The sequence below is a fragment of the Rhipicephalus sanguineus genome, chromosome 1 (assembly GCF_013339695.2).
Source record: "Rhipicephalus sanguineus isolate Rsan-2018 chromosome 1, BIME_Rsan_1.4, whole genome shotgun sequence".
NCBI lineage: Eukaryota > Metazoa > Arthropoda > Arachnida > Ixodida > Ixodidae > Rhipicephalus > Rhipicephalus sanguineus.
The window spans coordinates 241216128-241239448 of record NC_051176.1 but is presented as its reverse complement, the minus strand read 5'-3'; the positions used below and the strand labels follow the sequence as shown (position 1 = coordinate 241239448).

At 47.1% G+C, this 23321-nt stretch overlaps 1 protein-coding gene and 1 non-coding gene across 4 annotated transcripts; both read left to right on the top strand.

The window, feature by feature from the left end:
• The first annotated feature begins 1610 nt into the window (after positions 1-1610).
• LOC119375381 (putative sodium-coupled neutral amino acid transporter 7) lies at positions 1611-22254 on the top strand. Of its 3 annotated transcripts, XM_037645564.2 has the most exons (9): positions 1616-2286; positions 3178-3299; positions 10596-10794; positions 13953-14088; positions 14728-14820; positions 16490-16547; positions 18761-19023; positions 19744-19943; positions 21684-22254. In XM_037645564.2, exons 1-9 carry the CDS (start codon positions 1947-1949, stop codon positions 21863-21865), a joined length of 1593 nt encoding a protein of 530 aa, XP_037501492.1. In that variant the 5' UTR covers positions 1616-1946; the 3' UTR covers positions 21866-22254. The 3 variants fall into 3 exon arrangements, with proteins under 3 accessions (XP_037501504.1, XP_037501498.1, XP_037501492.1); XM_037645576.2 differs by lacking the exon at positions 18761-19023 and having other exon boundaries at positions 1611-2286; XM_037645570.2 differs by lacking the exon at positions 14728-14820 and having other exon boundaries at positions 1614-2286.
• Trnar-ccu (transfer RNA arginine (anticodon CCU)) lies at positions 10998-11069 on the top strand. The gene has a single exon. It is a non-coding gene; the product is annotated as a tRNA-Arg (tRNA).
• Positions 22255-23321: the final 1067 nt, after the last annotated feature.

The following is a 23321-nucleotide window of genomic DNA, read 5'->3' as shown; positions in this document are numbered from 1 at the left end:
CGACCAAAGCTATTTTTTCGCTCACAATCAACGGCGCCGACGCCGGAATTTCTGCGAAACGAGCTTTTTAATGCTATCGCGTTAGTACTGAACATTGTTCCTTCTCCATATACTGCAGCTCCGAGTGATGAGAAAGCTCGATGACGACGCAGTGTGCTGGCAGCCTTTACCGAATGCATTCGTGCTGTCTATGATGATGATCAAAACTTTATTTCACCCAAAAGAGGGGACCGACCCAAAGATCGGTTAGGCGGTCAGCGGGAATGCCTTGGGACGCCGCGGCCTCCAATGCGCGTGAGATTACCCGGCGTTGCTGTGCCCGAGTCGGTGGTACGCAGAAGGGACTCTCACGTATCTTCTGTGTGTGAAGCGTCAGCGTACTGTGGGCACGTCCACGCGATGTGTATGAGGGTGGCTGACTGTGAGCAGTATCTGCAGTGTGGTGTCACGAGGTGTGGGTATACCTTGCTATAAAGCCAGGGGTTGGGAAAGACACCCGTCTGAAGCTTGCGCCACAGGACGGCATCACGTCGGGGGAGGTCTTTATGAGCTGGAGGGTAGTGGAGACGGCCTAGTCTGTAGCGCTGTAAAATGTCTGTGTAAGTAAACAAAGGAGTTTGTTTTTCGCAGGCCTGCGAGGGCGAAGAATGGGAAGTGTGAGGCGTAAGGAACTCCGCCCGGTAGTTGAGATCTCGGGCGAGAGTGTGTACCTGCACATTTCCACTAAGAGATTCATGGGCCGGGACCCAGATAAGAAGGCAGGCCCAGATAAGAAGGCTCGTGCTGTCGAGTACACCGTCCACTTCTTTAGCGCGCGTCAGAAGTGTCGCAAACAGGCCCGTAGCCAGGAATTTTTTTCGGAGGGGTGGGGCCACGTGCTGAAAGCCTTGACTATTTGAGAAAAACGCCTATTTTCATTATTTATTTTAGGTAAAACACCATGTATCATAAAAATTTCGGGGGGGGGGGGGCGCCCCCCCCCCCCCCCCTGGCTACGGGCCTGGTCGTAAACATTAGGCAACCGCTGAACTTCATGTACTCCGAGCAAGTTGCTGAGTTACGGCAGTGTACCCGTAAATAAGTTAGTCTGAATTGTGTATGTTAAGGGACGCAGGGTACTAACGTGGAGCGTGCGAGGGCGCCTTCACGGCGCTATGGAACCAAGACCGCAGTTTCCTTAATGGGATGCACAATTGCACAATGGCCAGCCAACGACAAACAACGCTATAGACGATTTTACGTAAGACATATGGGCGCCGCCACCTTGGGTTGTTCTCTTATTTATTTCGCGACGTGAATTGATAAGGTCAGTAAAAGTCGAATGCACCAACCCGGCCGTTATCATGTTCATACGTCAACCATAGCACTGTTCGTTTATTTGCTAAATATACAAAACGGCAAGTTTAACAGCCCAATATGGCGGCACCGAAACACATCCGTTAAATAGTCTATAGAAATCTTGTGAAGGAGCGGAAACAGCGCAGGAGCTCCAGCCAAGCGCGGGCTACGATGGAAAACGACGTGCGGTAGATTTCACGGTTATACACTAGGCTTGACTAATCTAGACAGCGCCGCCGCTACGTGCGCCGAAAAATATAGTCGGGCGCAGACAGACGAGGGCGAGGGGTAGTGCGGAATCACACCGGCGATGACGCTTGATACATTCAGAGCGTCCGCAGCCGGGTTTACTAGAGGTGTCAGAGGCCCTTCACTTTTCACTTTGGCCGCAGTTCGCTGCGCAAGCGCCGCATGATCTGCACGCTAACGATTCGACCTTTTTCGCGACTAATCCCAGGAAGCAGGGAGCGGGAGTGCAGACGGTTGAGTGCGGCAGGAAAAAAGCTAACCAACTAAGTGTCCCGCCGAGTGTGAAGGTCCGCCCTTCTGGTCGAGGGTGCGGATGTTGAGACAGAGGTTTATTTCGTTCCAGTAGGTGTCCTTCCGCCATGCCTTCGCGCCGCAAAGGTACGGTCAGCTGCAGCGAGGCGTTCGCCTCGACGGCGGCCAACGGTATATCTGCGGGCGCCTACTATCGGCGTGGCCCCGGCGGCAACTTCATCCAGGACAGCTTCCACAGCTCCACCGACATGCCCACGTATATCGCGTGGCAGACGCTGTCCACCGACTTGTCTGAGCGCATGCGCCAGGGCTCGGTGCGTCTAAGCCGGACCAACACGCTCGAGTATGCGCCCATCGCCGAGGACGATGAGAAGACGCCGTTGTTAAACATACAGGACGCCGCGAGCTTCTCAAAGTCATCCGTCTCCACGCCCACTGTTGAGCAAGGTGGGTGGATCTGTCCTCAAGGCCGTGCGCCTCGCTTATTTTCATCTGTATCATTACGGATGCTGAGCTACTACGGCGTTTAAGTGTGACTGAGGCAGAACCGTTGATGTAAGCTTGTTTTTTTTTTTTTTTTTTTGCGCTACCAACCGAAAGCCTCCTGAGAGTAGATTAAAGCGCACCCGGTAAGCTACGCTATACAGTACAATCCCATTCAGAATCGCCTAGATTTTTAGCCCGATAATCGCTTTGCTCTTGGCTTCTTGGCTTCTTGGTGGAACCTAATTTGGAATGTAGCGCCTCAGACACAAAGCCGCTATCTCGGCGTGCGCCTGTCCTGGAAGTGGCTGCTGCAGCCATTTCCCAGGATCGCGAACGGTATACTTAGGAGTGTATTTAAGACATTTATCCACTCATGTTGAGTTCGGGGTAGCTTCCTGAAGCAGCACGAGCAAAATGCTCGCTGATATGCAAAGCAAGTTTTTGCTCTGCGATAGGCTGCTTCGCAAACCCGTTGCTGTTCCTAAACGCTGCCACTGCAACAAGAAGCGCCCCGCTTCTTGCCGTCTGGACAAGCTTGATCTAGAAATATTCACATTAGCTAAGACATTTCGGTAGCTTAACGCACTCGCAGGCAGCATCCTTTTTAGGATGCTGAGCACAAGCTAGCACGCAGCAAGGTATGTGGGCGCGTGGTTGAAAATACGGCTTGTTTTAAAAGCATTATAGAGGAAGCGGCGCATTAACGGAAAAGAAAAAGAGAAGCCGAATACGTTTTTTTTTTTTTTTTTTGCTGTCAAATGACCTTGAAAGTGCGTCTTTTCGTTCTGCCGATGTCGCTCAAGTCCCACTGTATATTTACCGGAGCCTGACCACTCGCGTTACGAACCGCAGGGGTCGCATGGACTGTGGCCGCCTTCCTGTTGGTCAACTCTGCTTTGGGGGCCGGAGTGCTCAACTATCCGGCTGCTTATGATCGCGCTGGCGGCATTCTGGCGGCAACGCTCCTACAAATAGTAAGACATTTGCCGTACTAAGTTTAAACACGTCACACCGCTCCTTGAGGACATGCGGACCGATTGGCACTCATTTGTGGTGTTCTTTTTTATGTCCGTTTAACCTTATCCTGTCTCTTGGTCGGTTATCTCTTCAGTCTTTTTACCCCCTTACAACAGCACTAAATACAACCAAACGGTCCTTGCACTGTATTCATGGCTATTATCCCTGTCTTACTACTATATAATATTTATTCCTTTGACATCTCCAACGCGCGCCCATGCGTTTTAGTCGCATTAAGCACGCGCCTATACATACAGTGAATGAATCCGCAAGAATCAATGAGGTTTGCTGCCGGCGCAGGGACAGTGTATAAGACGTCCGAACACTCGCGCTGTCGTACTGGTGAGAGAGCAATGTCCAACGTGAGTATTAAATGGCCAATGATTACGGTGACGATAGTAACATCTAAGTGGCTCAGCGTGCCCAGCGGACGAGAGGAGAGGGCAGCGGAGCGCAAGACGAAAGGAAGAGTAATAGATAAACGGCTTAGCGTAGCCCTGCTCGTTCCAGTGGAACGTAGAACGCACCTCGCGCTCCGCTGTGTGTGAAGGTGCGTCCACTTGGTTTCGCCATCGTTTTGCAGCCAAGCTGACCGCGTCTCAACAAGACGCGCATGCCAAAAACGCGAAATGTACGCAGTTCTCTGCACATCTGCGAACACGCGATAAAATGTAATATGTGTACGGACAAGACGTCAGAGTATCACTTACTTTAAGTTTCTGGCGTCTTCTTCTCTCCAACATCCAATTAAGATATCAACACTACCCACGAGCATAGCCAAAAAAATTTCCGGGGGGGGGGGGGGGGGGGGGGGGCGTGTCAACCATACTTTATGTATGTTCGTGCGCGCGTTTGTATGTGTGCGTGTATATATACACATATAAAAGTGAAAATTTCCAGGGGGGGGGGGGGGTGCGGAGAAGCTTGACCCCCCCACCCTCCCCCCGGGCTACACCAGTGATCCCCCCACCATCCCGCCGGGCTAAGCCAGTGACACGATCCTTTAGGCCTCGGAGTGTCAGCTCGCGCCATACCACCCGTTTTAAGTTTTAGATGATCTGAATCCATTTTAGGTCATGTCAACAGCCTCGTCGCTGCCACATCTCGAAGAATGCAGAGGTCTTCTTCTGTGTAAAAGCCCCGCCGACCCTTTCCCCTGGAGCCGTGCGAGCGCCGTGTTCGCAGGTATCCCCGACGACATGCCGCTGCCGCTTGTGTTGGGGGTCGCAATCTTTCTCGCGAAAACGCTGGTCCGCTGCCCACGCTCCGCTGGGCAGAGTATACGAGCGGGCGAGCGCTCGGCTCCGTAAAGACGCTGGCTGTCCCAGCATGCCGCGCATAGGCAGTTGGCGTCTCCGCTCGTCCGCCGAGCCGAATGAGCCGCTTAGCTATTATATACTCTAATAATCTGATCACATAAGTGCCTATGTGTCGCTATTTCCGTTTAAGTTATACATTGCGTAACTACATTTCTTTCGCGAACTTTCAGCACTCGGTGTTTTGTACACAGTAGTGTATACACACAAGTTCTTTTCAGTTATGCCAGCTATAGACGGATTGGTTTCGGTACCGCCATATGAGGCTATAGCCTTACCGTTTTGTATCTCTAACAACTAAACGAACAGTCAGTCTTACGGTGGAAGCATACGCATAAAAACAGTTGGTTTGGTTCATTCAACGTTTCATGACCTTATTAATACACGTCACGATATACAAAAATAAGAAGACACATTTAACAACTCAAGGTGGAAGCACCCATGTGTCTTATATAAAATCGTGAATACGAGCATCTTTTTTTTTTTTTTTTTGGAATGTGACCTCTTTATTAGAATCGAACTGAAATAGGGCCCTATAAAGAGTGGTTCGTCAGCGTGCGAGCCTGAAGAACCTGAACTGGCGAAACATGTTGACACCAAGCTTACATTTTCAGCGGTGCCTACGTCTAAGCCGTGTGAAAAACGGAAGGTTTCAGAAACCGTGCAGTAATTTCCTTTCATTCTTTTTTTTTTCAGATAAGACGGTACTGGTCGCATCAGATATGCGCTTATCAATCGTTCATTAACAGATAACCTTATGCGACAGTACGTACATTGGGTAACTTAATCATGATTTATTTCACCTTAACCTAGATTTTTAATCTTGAAAAACCTGCAAAACGATAAAGCCGCATTCGGAACCGAGTAAAGCGGTTGACCACTTCAATTACAACGCATAAAAAAATGGGGGCAGCTGCGCACTAGTGGTGCGAAGCCTGCGGAAAAGGGCCAGCTGGTGGCCTTCCCCTCCTCATTTCCCTCCTCCTCACCACACGCATTTTGAAACGCCACATTCATTTTGAAACTCTACAGCACCAAAATTAAGAACAGCTTCTTCGATAATGCTCAAAAGTGGCTATTAATGACCCGTTTTCTGTTAGACTCATCTGATATCATACATTACCTTTCTGAACACTCTGACGTTTCATTTAAAGCCGTATGTCTATTGACATAAAAAATTTCTATTATTCTATTCCGCATGAGCCGCCTTTGAGTATTATCGAAGAAGCTATTCTCAATTTTGGTGCTATAGCGTTTTAAAAATGGATGTGGTGTTTCGGTATCGGATTTCATCAAATTGCTTCAGTTTTACCTTTCTTCGACCTTCGCTGAATGGAATGGCAGATTTTTTTTTTTCTGAGGACGGGGACATGCATAGGTTCACGTTTAGCTTCCTTATTAAGTGATTTGTTTTTATCTCGTATGGATAGGAACCTTGCTTCCCGGTTTGGTGGCTCTCGCGTTGTTAAATCCTTCCGTTTTGTGAATGATTTTCTCATTTTGTTAAACTGTGATGAGAGCTGTTTCTAGGCCTCCGTCCGGCAGACGCTGGCTATGTTTGAGGAATGCCCGTCTCCACTTTCACTTACCCATGAACTGCCGCAGAACGGGCCTCTCGGGTTTTTATATCTAAGGCTGATGATATCTCGGCAACAACTTTGTTGGATGCATGAGCCCTGCGCCAATAAGCCCCTGTTACCCTATGCGTCCGTCCACTCAAAACTGATTAAGAGAGGTAGAGCTCACGCTTGTTTGCGGAATGCGCTGAAGAAATCCTGTTATCTCATGACCGAAACCGAGTTTCAGTTCGCAAATTACTCTGTTGAAGGCAGCTTAGTACCCTTGCCACCTTCCTGTATCAGTATCAGAAAAACCGCGCGGTGTATGTTAACGTGGTTCACATGACCTCGTTGCGAAAACACACGATCGAAGTACTAAAACAGCTGTTTCATACATACGTGGTGTCATAGGCGTATCTACCGGGGGGGGGGGGGGGGGGGGGGGGGGGGCGTGCAAGGGGGCGCTAGCCCCCTCACTGAGAAATGTTGGGGGGGGCGGAGCCCTCCACTTTCGACAGTGGTTATTGTCGGCTGCAGACTGGGAGACTAACAAGTCAGGCAAAGTTTTACTTGAACGCAGCAATAACGTAATTTTGTAATAATAATAATAATAATAATAATAATAATAATAATAATAATAATAATAATAATATGGGGTTTAACGTCCCAAAACCACCATATGATTATGAGAGACGCCGTAGTGGAGGGCTCTGCAAATTTCGACCACCTGGGGTTCTTAACGTGCGCCTAAATCTAAGTACACGGGCCTCACATTTTCGCCTCCATCGAAAATGCAGCCGTCGCGGCCGGGATTCGATCCCGCGACCTCCGGGTCAGCAGACAAGCGCCACAACCACTTGACCACCGTGGCGGGGAACCTGAAACATAATGTGAGCGTACATAATCGCATTGCAAAAGTGACGTACCTGGCTAAGAAACAGGCATCGTATGAGTATAAGTGTAATACTGTTTACTGTTTAAGTAAAGTAAATTTAAGTAATCCGCGACGCAAATATGGGCGGGAACCAGTAAACGGTTTATAGCCCGGTTAAACGCTCTCCTTTTTCAAGAAATTCAGTTTCTTTGAAAACGAATAGCATCGCCACTGCTCCATATTAAGCTGCTGTGAGTTGATGAGTGTGCAGAAATGTCCAGTATTTTAGTTGTGCCTAGCAAGGATAGCTAAAATAGATCCCCACTTTAGTCTCCGATTAGCCTGCTTCACTTGGCTTATCATATGGTAGCCTGCAGCGATCGTGGCGGCTTGTAACAAGGCACTGGACTCGAGCACATTGAGAAGCCCAGCTTTCAAGTTTGCCCCATTACTTGCTCTACCTCACCAGTTAGATGATCAGCGCCCACGGTTTTCTGGACTGAGAAGGCTGCCTACCTGCAAAGGATGGTGTCTGTTCCTAATAATGTTTATTTCTCTCTCTACCTCTTTGTCAGCAACGATGAGTGCACAGGGCAAAACTGAGTACACGCGCAAAAACAGCTCAGCATCGTTGCACAACAACTGAAAGTATCTATCATACACATATGAATCCATCTCGCCCGCTGCTATAAACAGCCGCTGTCATTGTGATTGGCGGGCAGCCTTCTTAAATTACGTTCAGAAAGAAACACTGTCTGGCTATTCCGACAAAAAATGAGTTATTGTTCAGCACAGTAATGTGTTGCTTATTGTGCGCACTTCATTTTAGCGCCGCGAGTTTTCGCAGACTTCTGACGTCGCGTAACAATTGGAGGCGATTTTTTGGGACATTGAAAATTTTTGACGAATAGCGAAGAACCAATGACAAACTATACGCCGCATTGAAAATAGTTCATCATTATTATTTTTTTACGCATTCATGCCTACGTGGTAATTACGCGGTGGATCACTTACGCGTCATTTGTTGCGTCGTTTTACGAGCAGGTGCTGTGAGCATGACCCAGAAAATTGCGACCAATCATTAACAGCTAACTACCTATACGGAAGGAAACAATGCGGGGTAGTTTAACGTTATAATCGCCCACATTGTTCAAGGAAAATTTGAGCTTACATAGTTTACATAGGCTATTTACTTGGAGGAACCGGAGGGGAGGAGTAAAGGGTCACTTCACTGCTTTTCCGTCCACCCCCACCCAAGCTGAGAAAAGTAGGACGGCAAGGAACGACACCTAGTAAATAAATTCGTAGTCATTTATAATCTTAAAACTATACACAACCAGCTCAATGTGGTTTGTTTAAGTATTAATCGACTGAACTTGGTCTTCTTTTTAAGAGAGACTTTGTGTTAGAGGGCTCTAACAGTAAAGAAATGGCACTCGGCCTATCCTGAAGACTTCTGTGAAGCACCTTGCTTTGTCAGCCGCATGTTTTGTTTCAGCCACATGTTTTGTATCAGCCACATGTGAGAAGTTAAGGTACTAGAGTCATAGCAGGTTCTTCATACTCATCGTATCTACAACGCCAAACTAATACTGGGGAGTTTGCTGATGGAATGCTAAGATGATCGGGTTAAATTTGGGTGTACTTTTTAAACTTCAAGGTAATATTTCCAGAATGTTGTTAAACACTGGTGTGTTGTCGCGGTATAGGGCGGCCCAGGCTGCACAATCTGTTTGTGCAGATTCTTCCTTGATTTAAAACAGTTTTGAAAAGGAAGTCATATATATATATATATATATATATATATATATATATATATATATATATATATATATATAATATCTGACAGAGGACAGAGTGAGCGACGCCAGCCCCCCCACTCGCGATCGAGCTGGTACTCCACTGCATGGTGTTTCTCATAGATTTAAGAAAAAAGGACAAAAAGCTGGCATTTCTGTAGTTTTTTTCTGGACCTATAGAAAACTGTCTCTGCTATGCGCCAGAAATAACCCATTTGCTAACGCACGGAATCCTGCATTATTAACCCAGAAAAAAGTGCGTGGATTGTTCAAAGTATGTAGTATATAAGGTACCCCTGTCATGTGGTCTGTCTTATGTGGGACAAACAGGCCGTTGTCCAAACATTAGGCTACAAGAACACAGCAATAGAATGGGTAAAGGGCGAGAAGGGTTTCTCGCTGCCCTCTGCGCACAATGCGGCTGCGTTCATCCTTCGAAAGGACCAGTATCTCGGCTAGGCATCGCAATGACAATACAAGAATAATTATCGGAGCAGCAGCAATTGCGGAAGGTGACTCGGTTAGCAAGCCGCCGATTTCGTTAACACAAAAAAAGCTGGCGTTTCTGAAATCACACGCGCGCTCTTCTCCGGGTTAGGATGATCGTTGCGTTTCTTGTAGGTTTGTTGAGTATCATGCACTGTCTTGGTGGCTATCGTGTTTTGGCTTGGGGGCGTGTATTATCTCGTGTACATAGTTATTTATGCATGTTTTTCGAAACAAAGAGCTAGTTGGAAGTCAGCGCTCATTGAATGTCGGTTCTTTGACCTTTCATCTCTTCCTGCGCTGTACGGAAGGAAGGAATACAAGAGGGAAGGCAGGGAGGTTAACCAGACAGTAGTCCGGTTGGCTACCCTACGCTGGCGGAAAGGGAAGGGGAGTGGAAAGATGGGAGAGACAGAGAGAGAGGGGGAGCAAAAAAAAGGAAATGATCATATGCACTGACACGTATGTGGCGGTGGCACTGTAAAAATAGTCACAAGCGCTCACAAGCGTTCACACAGGCCCGTAGTCCTTCAAAAGCATAAAAGTGCTTTAACTGCCTTGTGGGCCTACGAGCGATGGGCACGGTGCTCCAGAAGCATCTGCACGGAAAGTGGCCGATCGTCCAATCGTCGCATCGCATCAGAAAGAGTTCGTCTTTCAAGGCAAATCGAGGGCAGCGGCATAGCAGATGATCGATGTCTTCCTCAAGTCTGCTATGCATAGGAGCTGCTTGGCATATACGTACTTCTCTGTACTGTACACGGTTATGCTATGGTTCACTCTCTCACCTCCTCTTCCCCTCATCCACACCCTATCATTAGTCCTCCTCACCCTCACTTCCCTTTCCCATCCCTTTGCTATGCTATACTATGCACGACTATGCTGAGCTATGAGCTGCTTGGCACATACCCGCTTTCCGTGGTACATACCCGCCCAGTTTTGTGCGGACGATACCGGAGTTCTGCCAAGCTTAAACAAGTCCGCTGTTAAAAGCAACCCTCGCTAGCATGACGAAGCACGCTCGTTAATGATCACACGAAGCATGCCCCAAAGTATTGTCACCATGCACGAATCGCTTTAAGCCAAACTCTCGGGATGAGCCATGGGTAACCTATAGGTTACCCATGGCTCATTTACATTTAGGAGGCTAGCTGCGGTACTAGTCGTGATGGTCAGCACTTTGTTTCGAGTAAGAGATGGAACTCTACCATTGTCGCAGCTCATGATCTGCTTGAACGTGGTGACCATGCTGATCCTGGGCTACTGCGCCGACCTGAATGGTGACAATACCTTCCACGACGTGCTGCTGACCACGTGTGGCCGCCGAGCCCAGCAGATTGCAGCCGCATCGATCTTGCTATCTTGCTACGGCGTCTGCATCACCTTCCTCATCGTCATCGGTGACCAGTACGACCGGCGTAAGATCACTCTTTCCTTGTTAGCCTTCAGGTAGTATGCGAGGGATTATTGGTCAGGTGCCGGCTCGTAAAAAGATCACGTGCTACGTGACGCCAACAGGCAGAAAAAGTGTTCCACACTCGCCGCCATGGCTGCGATCGGCGCTAACACTCCTAGGTTAAAATGCACATATATAGCACATAAAGTGGACGAGAGGATGACCGCCGCCGTAGCTCAGTGGTAGAGCATCGGACGCCTTATTCGAAGGTCGCAGGTTCGGTCCCTGCCGGCGGAAAGTTATCCTTTCGTCCACTTTACTTTCTTCACATTTATATCCTAATTGCTACAAATAACATCCCCTATACTTTCCTTGGCATTATTGTCTGTTAGTTCTCATTAATATCGTGTCTTTCCTTGTTAGTCGTTCATGCGAATTGGTGAAACATGCCCCCCCCCCCCCTCCCCCCCAATGGAGAACCTGCGCACGCCTATGAAGGTGAGTACGGGCCTCTGTATGACGAGAGGGCCCTTGAGAAAGTGAAAACTTCGGTCTCCGCTTGTGAACTCTTGCCGTGCACGACTGTAAGATTTGGCTGAGCTTTTCACATCAGCGTCTGCTTTCCGCTGTATGTTCTAACAGCAAAGCTGTTTGTGCTGTCGGTAACTTGTGCTCCGTCGTAAAAAACTATCATCATCATGAACGGGCACGCGCTCTCTTCATTCTCTTTACAGTGAAGTTGATAATAATAATTGTTGGGATTTAACGTCCCATAACGTCTCAAGAAATGTCCGCAAATCCCCCCAAAAATGAAAAATGTGATATCTGCTCGCTGCCTTCATAATTACATTTTATGTGGCGGCAGACATCTTCAGATGTCTGGAGACGTTAATTACAACATTAATTTAAATAAAATAATTAACATGAGATGGGCGGTCGGGTCAAATGCTAGAATTGAAGCCCTTCCTGCGTAGAGCCCATTGCCGCTTTGCGATTTCTAAAAAGCGGCCTCTGATAAGTTTTGCGGAGTGATGAAATTCGACCCAATCCACCTGCTAAACCGAAACTGATGCACCGAAGAGCGCAACTGCCACACCCAAACAGACGATCAGAATGGCAACACTTCTTCCGAAAACAATTACAGTGGTGTAAGTTCTTGTGCATTAGTTCTCACCTACGTGCGCGTAGCGTCATATCATGGCAAGCCCAGCCCGCACGCCCACGAAGCGAAGTAGATTGATGGTTGGTACAACCACGCTCGCTAGTTCTGGACGTCTCGGGGGAGTATGGCAGTTGCGCTCTTCAGCGTTTCTGTTTCGCCAACGAAACTGGTCGGATTTAATCATTCCGCAATAATCAGCGTCCACTTTTTGAAAATCTCAAAGCGGCAATGGGCTCCTCGCAGGATACTTAAATTCACCCATTTGATCCGACCGCCTGTCTCCGCTAATTAAAAACGCAATTAAATTAGTTTCTGTAGTTACTGTCCTAATCAATGTATCTAGTCATCTTCAGATGTCTTTCGCCGCAGGAAAAGTAATGCCTAAGGTAGGAATCAAATATGTAAACTTTCTTGTATTGAAATTTTTGATAACTTCATGAAACACCCGGCATAATTGAAACTACGAGCGTAAACAGCTCGTTTCATATGCGAGCTACTCGCCTTTGACTGATACTGTGCTAATTACGCGGACACCAAATGGAAATGCAAAGAAATGCGCAAAATATTTACCTTCGCTCTTCTGGCAGTCCGCCATCAGTGAAATTTAGAAGTCCGTCGGAATGAATAGTGAGTAAAACATTGGAATTCATTTCACAGAGTTGCATTCGCACACATGCATACGAAAGGGTGATTCGTACCGAGGCAACGGCACTGATTTTAATACGTAACCGGGTGCGTTAATCTGAGCGATCACCTCAATGAATGCTGCGACGATGTAGTAGGATGCATCACATGCTATATAGGCTGTCGCAGGTGAGCGCGTATATAGGTTCTATACAATAAAAAATTGAAACTCGACCTCATCACGAACTGGAAGCCGTGACAGTGTAGGAGCGTAGGCCTAGTCAGTGCAAACAGCAACCACGTAGCTCGAGCCCATCTTGCGTAACACTGGAAATCCGGCTGTGGAGCCCTTTGTTTGTTTGTTCGTTTGTTTGTATCCTCAACACTGACACATAGCCTCTCTGGGGCATCGGCCAAGACTGCGTACCGCAACATTTCGATGTTGACTTGAAAAATGCTTATTAATAAAAAAAATAAAAATAGAAAAAAAAACAAGAAATAACAGCCAATATATCAACGAAACTGCAGTTTTGAGCCGACCAGAAAGCTGTATTAATCTGACCAGAACAATTTTGAATGGATATGGTAGACCTTAAAGGGACCCTACAATACTTTTCCAAGTAACCATCGAATGGTTTCATTAAAGGAGTTTATTGCCGCTCAAATCGACCGCCGCAAAAATTTTTAGAATCCGTCAAGTACGAGCGGAGTTAGATTTGTCGCACGCTGTAATTGCCTTCTTCTCTCGTCCCGACGAGCGCGCTAGAAGCTAACCAGGGGGGATGGCACGGGGGGAAGAAGTTACGTCACGCTCGCGTCATGACCTTGAGCACGTTTCTTTTCTTTTTCTTTGAACGCGCAGCTTACTTTCAGTGTGATCGCGAGCGGGCACATGGCGGCCTCCCGCGGAGACCTGGGTAATTATGCAGGTGACAATGCTCAAATCAGCTAATAGTCGTGAATTTGGGTATATGGTGCGGTCATTTGGGTATATGACATCATTTGCAGAAAAAAAGAGGGAACGATTTCTAGCTGACTTTGAAAATTAATTGTACATTCCAGGCCACGTGCTGAGCTATAATGCTTGGCTCGCGTGTTCTCGGGAGCCTCGACAACCGATCGGCAGCGTTTTCTGACCATGCTGAAAAAGTGTTGCAGGGCCCTTTTAACACATTTTTTTTTAATTACTTTACGAATATTTATTCAAGTAGAGATTGATTATGATGATGATATCCTCCATCTGATGGCGCTCACCCACAAAGGGGGATGGGCCAAGGACCGGGCGGCAGGATCTTCAAATCTGCAGGGTGCACTTCTTCACTACAGTTCCTGCATACTAAGAACTCGCACGATATCTTTCATCCTTGAGAAATTCCTGTGCCATGTTCTCGCAGTGTTCACATCGCTGCTTGGTCCCCTCTTCTGCCACGAGTGGTACCTGAACCGCCAGTTCACCACGTGCGCCACTGCCGTGCTATTCATCCTGCCACTCTGCTACTTCCAGCGTCTGGACTTCCTCAAATACGCCAGGTTTGTGGACTCTGGGCGCTGCCTAGCCGAGGGAACAATTTTCTGTAGAAACAATCAGTGATGATCGTCAATGAAAGCGAATATCCGAATGCTTCTACAAAGCCAATGTATTTTAATAAAAGAATAATGCGCATGTGACGGTGTATATTTGCTGCAGTAAGAATATTTAGTGTTCGTTTCTTCATGGGGAAATTACGTGAACAACAGAGCCGTTAACCCGCATCAGCGCCTTTGTATCGCCTGTGAAAATCCCACCATGCGCCTGCCATGGTAAAAGTGCGGCAAATTTTAAAAAGTATTGACGCATCCTGGAATTGCGTATGCCACTGCTTGGCAGCCAAAAAATAACTTGCGAAGAGCTTATTTCGGCCCTGTTTATTCATCAATAAAAATCGTTGCACATTAGCACCATGCCGCGTCATTTGAGTCTAGCTGATCAGCTAGACTTTTCTAGAGTATGAAGTCGTTATGACGTGCGCCGTTGAAGTAATTTTTCTTTACGCGTGACGAACTTATAAGTCCTCCTATCGCCAAGCAGACATTCTGCTGCGCGAATATTCGCAGACTTGTTGGGTTGATCAATTCCATTACCGGGTGACTTGATACACCTTTCTTTTTTCTTTTTTTTTACCTTTTCAGCACGCTCGGAATCTTCGTCATGCTGTACCCCGTTTTCCTGACGATATTTATTTTTTCCACGGAAGAGCTGGAGATAGTCACCATGAAGACAAAGTAAGTCTTCGCAGTTGAAATCCGCTATGGATTGGTATATATCCGCTATGGATTTGTATATAAAATAAAAGGATAAAAAAAGACACACAGGAGCCTTTGTTGCTGATGGTGGGGTGTGTATGTTCGCTTAACATAAGAATGAATGTTGCAGATAGGCAAGCAACTGAGTCGGTCTAGAGTGAATATTAGAGGATCTTCATAAGAAGTTGCCAGGCTAACTTTTTGGAAACCTATGAGCTTGCCGTTTTCTCTGGCCCACCGGAACCGTACTTGAACGGAGCTCGACGAATGGACTTCTCGTGCGCTTATCTATTTGCCTCAAAATGGAAGCAGAAAGCAAGAACAGACTATAGAAAAATACACCAACGCGCATGTTGAACGACGAGGGTGAAACAAGAAATCTTTTTGAACAAGGTCATAGGCATGCGCAGGGTTCTCGAGTGAGTGTGGGCCAAGTTTCACCGCAGCGCCTCCCCCCATCACATTCACTCATTGGTCGAGTCCGAAAGAAAACGAGCTCCGTAATGGATGCAAAAATGAAAATGAAGCGATGACATGCTTCTCACAAAGAGGCCTACCATTGGTCCCCGGCTTTCCGGGGTGAAGGTGGGAGTAAAGGGGTATTCAGACGGGGGAGAAATGCTCGGGGGGTAAAGGCGGAGCCTAGTGACGTCAGCTCGCGAGGAGAAGTCTCCACAAATGCCCCCCACTCACACGGACGAGGTAAACGGAGGGGGAGACCAGTGTTACTAGACTACTCTGGTGGCTTGCACCACCCGTTTGACGAGCTGCTGACGACGAGCTGCAGACGACCATCCAGCTGCAGAGTGGACACCCACTGCCGCTCTCTGCAGGAGCAAGTGCAACAATGTGGCCAAACAAGAGCCCGAAATTCCGCCACATCCCCCACCACAGGGGGATCGTTTGTCCTTTCGGGGAAAACGTCCCCGTCTCCTCCGAGGAGGCGCGGGGGGGTCACGCCCACTCGCTAATCCGTGACGTCGCGGTCACGGGATACGCAACCCCCCCGTCTCCCCCGAGCATTCCTCCCACGTCTGAATACCCCTTAAGCAGTTCTTTGAATACATCAGGGGTCCTTGGTCTCCATCATCGGCAAAACGCATGCGCGGCCATATCCCTGCGCATTAAAATAAATGAGGTGAAAGGTCCGAATGGGTAAAGGTATGAGGCGGAATTAGCACCCCCCCCCTCCTCTTTAGATGATTAGGGGGACGGATTAGGGGACGTCATATCCAACATCTGCTGCACGATAACATAACAGCTCTATGCAATTTAATACAGTCTAATAATGAAGCACAGATTGCCCTCGCAACATGCGATATTCAAAGTCGTCTGTTTCGAGTGGTGTAGGAGACGTCGATCGACTCGTGCGAGCCCGACTGAATTGAATATGCGCGAAGCGGAAGACTACATAAGCCAGTGGAAGGAAATAGCATGAAGTTGCTCACCTTTCGACAATTACCTAAACCATTTTTACCTATACAACTCAACAACGGCCACGAGCCGTCCCTTTCTTTCAGTACAGGTCACATGCTTTCATTCATCTTTCCCCCGAGTTATGAGTGCTGAATCTATGCCTGATGTGTATCGTTGTGAGTGAGTAGTTGCAACGACGGTGTTTGATGCCTTGTTTGTCTTATCGCTGCAGACCGGACAGCCTTATCGACCTTGTCGTGATCCTGCCAGTCATCTGCTTTGCGTACCAGGTAAGTGCCGCGCTTATAAGTTGTCTGTGTATCCAAGGCTGGGTTCAACCTTTCCAGGAGGAAATTACTAATTTTACCGATGCGCTACACACTGTACATGTTACTTAGAAAATAACTTACTTGTCACATGCAGCCATGATATGATGCTAAATGGGGCATGCAAGTTAACTGGCTCCTGGTGCTTTAGCATATACGAATGTGCGAATTCTAATGTGACTGGCTGCATGTACTGTGTTGAGCAACTGCCTTAACATGCCTGTCTGTACATTACACGAAAACAAGAGGCCGAACAGGTAATCAAAAAAAGAATATTTTAAAATTCTGCTATAAGAACTGTTAGTGTAAATGTCGCCGTGTTGCTTGATATAGGGCTGTTGAACGCCGCTGCGATTTAGCAAACTACTAAAGACATTGACAATTGTGCTTGCCTGAGTTCGTTGGTTGCACATAGCGAGGAAGGTTCCAGCCAATTACTTGGACGAGGACAGAAAGACGTACGACACACCGCTGGACTAGCAACTGAACGTTTATTGAAGGTTTTCTTTCATATATGTATAGCAGTTGTTAGCGAATGCATTGCTCACTGATTACCAGACTGTTTGTTTCTGCGCATGAATCTTTTTTTTTTCCTTTTCCGTTAGTAGTAAGGATGGTGTACCGATGCATGATTGTTCCCTTTCATCAATGGCCATGGCTTCTAAAATATCACGCGTGAGCTTGTCATTACTTCTTGCTAAAATCTTGATGTCGCGCAGTTTGACAGTGCACTGACAGTGGCGACTGTGGAAGGCGAAATGTCCAGCAGGGGTTCTTTCTGATGATGCCACATGCTCTCTTGTCCTGTCATTGAGGCATCTGCCCGTTTGTCCTATGTATCTTTGGCCGCATGATAATGGTATGTCGTAGATGACCCCGGTTCGGCACGCGATGAACTTTTCTTTGTGTTCTTTGCTGCATCGATTCCTTTCACCGTTGTGATTGACTTGCGCACACATTGAATAAGCCTTGTTCGGAGCAGAACAGGCTATTGTGATACCTTCTTTCCCGGGTATTTTCTTTAGTTTGTGGGTCACGCCATCTACAAATGGTATAACGAACGTGTTTTTCTTCTTCTGCTCAGCTTTTTCTTCTTGACCAGCATTTTTCCGGGCTTGGATTTTCTTCAGTAGTCCTTCGGCGACTGCTTTGACGAATCCACTATGGTAGTCACAGCACTGTTTAGTCGGGTGACCTGGTGCATAAAACTTTCTTGTATACCGTGGTGGCATGACTTTCTTAGTGCTGAGTTAAGAACCATCGGAACGATGGCTCGTTTTACATTATTTAAGTGGTCCGAATTGTAGGGCAGAAAACCGCTGCATGAGCGCGTTTCACACCTCCAGCATGTATGTTCTTCTTTGAAGGTTAGAATCAGATCAAGGAACCTGATCTGCTTCTTTTCCGACATTTCGTTCGTGAAATTCCACTTGGCCGTTGCTTCGTGGAAAGTGCCGAGCAAGTCTTCCCGGCACTTCGTTAAGTCTGATCGGCAGTGTTGCACAGCATCAGAAAATCATCTGCGTAGCGAAAGATGCGCAGAATCTTGCTGTTGTTTAAGGTCTGTTTAGTTCTTTTGTCTACTGCCGCGAGGTACAGTTCACACAAATGCAGTGCCACTCTTGAACCGATGCATACTCCGCTTCTCTGAATGCAGTGCTGTTCCTCGAAGCAAATGAGTCCCATTGAGGTAGGCGGCCAGAAGCTCTAGGAAGGTATCCAGGGAAATGCCTGCACTGTTTTGAAAAGAGCACTATGCCAGTCTCTTCGACTGCTGCTCGTAGAACTGATAAGCCAGCGGTGTGTCGTACGTCTTTCTGTCCTCGTCCAAGTAGTTGGCTCGAACCCTCCTCGCTACTGTAGACATAACCATGTCATCTAAGCTAAACGACGTCGTGCACATGGTAGTACTTGATGTTGGGCGAAAAAAAAAAAAAACTCGATTACACACAGCGAGGAACCTAAAGACAAGTAAGTACTCGGCAGTCATGTTCACATATTGAACGTCTTGATCGCTCTTTTTTTTTTTCCCTATGCATGCAATCTTGAAGCTTTCTTTTTTTATTCAGCATAGATCTACTTTGCTAATCACTTTATATCTCTTCTGCTATGATGAGAGAGCCTGACCTTTGTTAGCTAAACTTTCCACGTTTGTGCAATATGTGTGTCATTCGCAGGCGCACGAGGTTGTAGTCCCCATCTACGCGAACATGCGTGACAGACGACTGGCGAATCTAGCCAAGGCCACAATCCTGACCACCGCCTTCCTGTTCATCATTTACACGCTCATGGGCACATTTGGCTACATGGCCTATGGCTCGGTCGTCAAGCCGGACATCATGCAGATGTTCGATGCCTCCAATCCTTGGGTCCTATTCGGCATCGTCGCCCTCATAGTCAAGATGGTCACCACGTACCCACTGCTCACCTTCTGCGGTCGGTCGGTGCCCAGTTTGCTCTTCACCTATAGGTCGTTCACTGCCTGCTTTTGCCAGTGTTTGCGCCGAGGTATCGGAACGTCAAGTGCTTAAATTCGGTCGCGCACGCTTCAGAGCACGGTATCATGCAGCTTTTCTTGCATTCGCGCATACTTGCGTGATTTTACTCGGGGCAGAGTAAAGATGGCGCCGTGAACCAACAGACTATCGATTTGTGTGTCCAACGGATTGATTGATTGATTGATTGATTGATTGATTGATTGATTGATTGATTGATTGATTGATTGATTGATTGATTGATTGATTGATTGATTGATTGATTGATTGATTGATTGATTGATTGATTGATTGATTGATTGAGCGCTATTCACATCGATACCATATTTTCTCGCGTAAAACCCGCGCCTGCGTATAGCCCGCACCCACAACTACAACCGCGAAAAAATAAACTGAAAAAAAAAAAAACAAGTCCCTGCGTATCGCCATGAAGTCTGATTCCTTGCATTATCGTAAAGCAGTGCTGCTAAGATAACTTGTGCAACAGATACGGTTTTTTTTAAGTCATATATCGAATTATACGATATATCGAACTAATTCCTGTGTTTTTGCGAGTTCGGTATATGGGTTCGACTGCATATGTATGACGCACCGGCAGACTGCGCAATACAAACGTATAACAGAATAACACGGCCATGTGTGTCAGACTGTCCGCGATTGTGCAGGGGAGCCTTCGACGGCTTGTACGCAGAGTTTACGAAGCTACCAGCGAAGGAATTTATCAAAGGGGAGTCGCGGAGGCGCATCTTCATCACCACAGGCTGGTTTCTGACCACCGTTGGGTTCGCCACTTTCACATCCAATGTTGGCGTTGTGATCGACCTGCTTGGCTGTTTGGCAGCTGCCAACATATTCATTTTTCCAGGTAAGCTCGTACTGAGGATTTTTGGGCCACAAGGTTCGCTGCTAGAAAGTTGCCTGGTTGGACACAACCACAGATCATAAACACTCGCGTTCGAAAATTGCCTGGGAGGTCACGTGATCTGGTAGTTGGCTCACACGTCTATAATATGCATAATTTATTTTTGTCCCACCGTTTTTGATCCTTCAGTATAAGTCATACCGCCATTATCCGAATGTGTGTTTTGTAATTTCTCGAGGCACAGAGGTAGCGAGCAGCCACTGCAGGCCGACGTAATTTCAATCTTCGCCACATACTTAACGATGCCTTCAAGATGTAATTTCGACTCGCGCTTTATTGCAATATAAACATCCAGCTCCAACTTGATGATGCTTTTGTACGACATGAAAGCGTATGAGCACGTCGCAAATCGATTTCAGCGCCAAACTTTGCGCAGTCTTGATTCGAAATATTCCCAGTTCGATACTTGTGAGCTTGCTACCCAAGTTTGTGCCATTGCCACGGGTTTACAGAGTGTATACTAGCTTGAGTGGCGCCGATGTTTTGCGCACTGCCATGGTCAGAGAGCGGCTCTATAGCATATCTGTGACGCACTATATTAGACCAGACTACAGGGATATAAATTAAAGGAGAGGAGCGTTGGTGGCGCTCCCGCCAACCACGATGCGCTACACAGTAAACCACTTTACACCCTTAAGGGGGTTTTGCCGTGTCTATAACTAACACCCTTACACCCTAGGAAAAGGGTGTTTTGACGTATCAAAACACCCATACCATAGGGTGTTTCCAATGGCCTAAACACCCTTATCACTGAAAAATTTGAAAAAAAAATCTACCAGTCAGGGAACATGCAATTATAGATGACATCAGCATAGGTGTGCGCACGCGCCACACCTCGGCACACACAACAAAGCGTATTGTAAAATACCACATGGACGGAGCGCTCGTGCTACACAGCCTTACACTGACCATCTGGAATATATAGCCGTAGTATCTTAAGCCGCCGTTCAATGCCGGTGGAAATGTTTCTGTTCCGTATAAATGAACATTAAACATTAGGAGAATAGGCGTAAATTCATGGTACGCTTGTAGATGGCCCTAAAAGAGACATATCTTTTAATCTAAACTCGCCGAAGATCCAACGACATTTTAATCAGCGAGTCCCAGTTATCATCTGGCACGCTGTGGTATGGACCACGGGTGTTTCGATAACACAGAACACCCTAAACTCCTAAAGGGTGTTTAGCTAGAGCATTACCCCCTAAAGGCTGTTTTGGGGAAGGAAAGCACCCTTACACCCTAATTTTTGCAAATTTGGTTAGGCAAAAGGGTGTTTTGCTTGCTTGAAACCCCCTTAAGGGTGCAAAGTGGTTTACAGTGTATAGAAGTGTTCTGTTGCACCGCTCTTCGGAAAAGGTATACAATGCTTTCTGGTGGTTATGTCGCATTTATGCCAGCATTTGAGTGAAGCGCAGCCCGGCATTTCTGTGAAATTTCATTGCTTTGGGTAAATATGGTCAAAAAGTGGTGGCACCAGTACGACTGCGTACGCCCCATTGTCGCTAAATTTGATAAGTAGTTTGACATAACGTTACCGCCCTCAGTTGGCGTTGCGAATTCACCGGGCAGGAAAATGTTGATTAGGTGGAGCGCGACAATCTGGTAGGGGGCCGTAGCGCATTTCGTGAACTGTGAATACGTGTTCTTTCGATCGATGTTCTCAAGCAGAGTGGCTGCTTACAGGTCTCTGCCTTCTGGGCGTGTTTCACCAGCAAGAGAAATTTGGCCTGAGGCGGCCCATGGTAGCGTTTGCCATCGGTGCCGTCATGGTTGTCATCGGCAGCTTCATCTTCGGCGTGGTGCTGCTCAATACCATCATGCATGACATCACCGAGGGCGACTCGCATCACTTGCTTTGCACGTAACCGCGCTGTAACCCCCTCCCTTTCTCGGTGCCTGTTTATATTGATAGAAGTGTGACTGCGCCATCTTTTATGCCGTTTTACGCTTTAAATATCTAACTTAAGTGTAGTATGAATTGTGGTTTTACTGCTTCCTGATTAGCATTGCTTTCTGATCGAGTGCACGTGTTCTTGTGAGAAATAAATGCAATCTCAGTACACCTTTTATTACTCGACATCTTGCGCCTGCTTTACCACGATTGCTCTTTGTTGCTGCTGACCGGCCGTTTCACAATGGAGACGCACAACGCGTACAAATCTGTGGTGTTGTCAGATTGTTGATGTACGGATTCCATGAAAGGACGACACTTGGGAAGTACGACTGTTGTAAAATAAAATACTTTGTGTGGTAAGTGGGACGACTACTACGAAACTTGTCAAAGCACCCGGGCGCGAGTTAGGTGATCTCGTTTGCTGCCCCACTCGAAACTAAAAGATTTGTCCTTCGCATATCAATACACGGTCTGTCAAATGCACCTTATAGCTTATTGAACTATATTGCACAAGTCGGTGCATGATTCTTGTACAAAATGGCAGTTTGATCACGTGTTCCTCAGTCTTCTATCCTGGACCGGACCACGTTTTCTCTCATCCGCATTCTTATAGCTAAGCCGTAATTTCACTCAAGATATATATATATATATATATATATATATATATATATATATATATATATATATATGTGAGAGAGAGAGAGAGACAGTTCATCGGGCTTACCACCACACGGCGCAACACAACTATTCGTGTGTAGCAATAAAGTAACATATCTAGGCCATAAGAGCAACAGAAAACAGGAAAATTATGATCTTAACAAGACGAGCGGCGAATCTGTTTAAATGTTAAATAAAATAAAATTAAATTAAATTAAATATTACTTTCAAGGTGAAGGGGAAGCGGAATACAGCAATTATAATGCGGCACTTTGCGGCTGCAGTCCAGACGAGTGTGCGGAGTATTCAAAAGGAATAATCGTGAGCGCCACCGCTCGTAAATGCCATTCAATATATCGTATCTAACATTCGATGGATTTGAAAGTTAAGGAATTTAGTGGTGCGAAACACTGCGCGGATCATGACACGAGACACCGACGCGTGCAACGTTACTAGAACAAACTCAGTTTAAAAGCTCCGCCGGAGAGGCGGTCCGAGTGGCGGTCGCGAGAACTAGTGGCGCTGCAGTCACGTCTAGCTTAGAGTGCCTCGATGCGCGCGCCCCCGCTTAGAGTGGTGTCAGCTTTTGAAAGGGCAGGTGCCGCCTCCTCGGCCTTGGAGGCAGCGTGGCCGCCATTTTGAATCCCCCGCCCGGTCACTTGTGCGTGGCGCGCGTGCTGTTTTTAGGTCGGTGCTCGTTTCCCTCCAGTTTTATGCGCTCGTTACGGTCACCATGGCCAGGTGTTGCGTGCCGCAGTGCACCAATCATT

Excerpts from the sequence above, each read along its gene's own strand:
- LOC119375381 (XM_037645564.2), top strand. The coding sequence starts at position 1,947 with ATGCCTTCGCGCCGCAAAGGTACGGTCAGCTGCAGCGAGGCGTTCGCC. Across the intron at positions 10,795-13,952 it reads CGGTGACCAGTACGACCGGC|TGTTCACATCGCTGCTTGGT; the intron begins GTAAGATCACTC and ends ATGTTCTCGCAG. Across the intron at positions 16,548-18,760 it reads TCATCTGCTTTGCGTACCAG|GCGCACGAGGTTGTAGTCCC; the intron begins GTAAGTGCCGCG and ends TGTCATTCGCAG.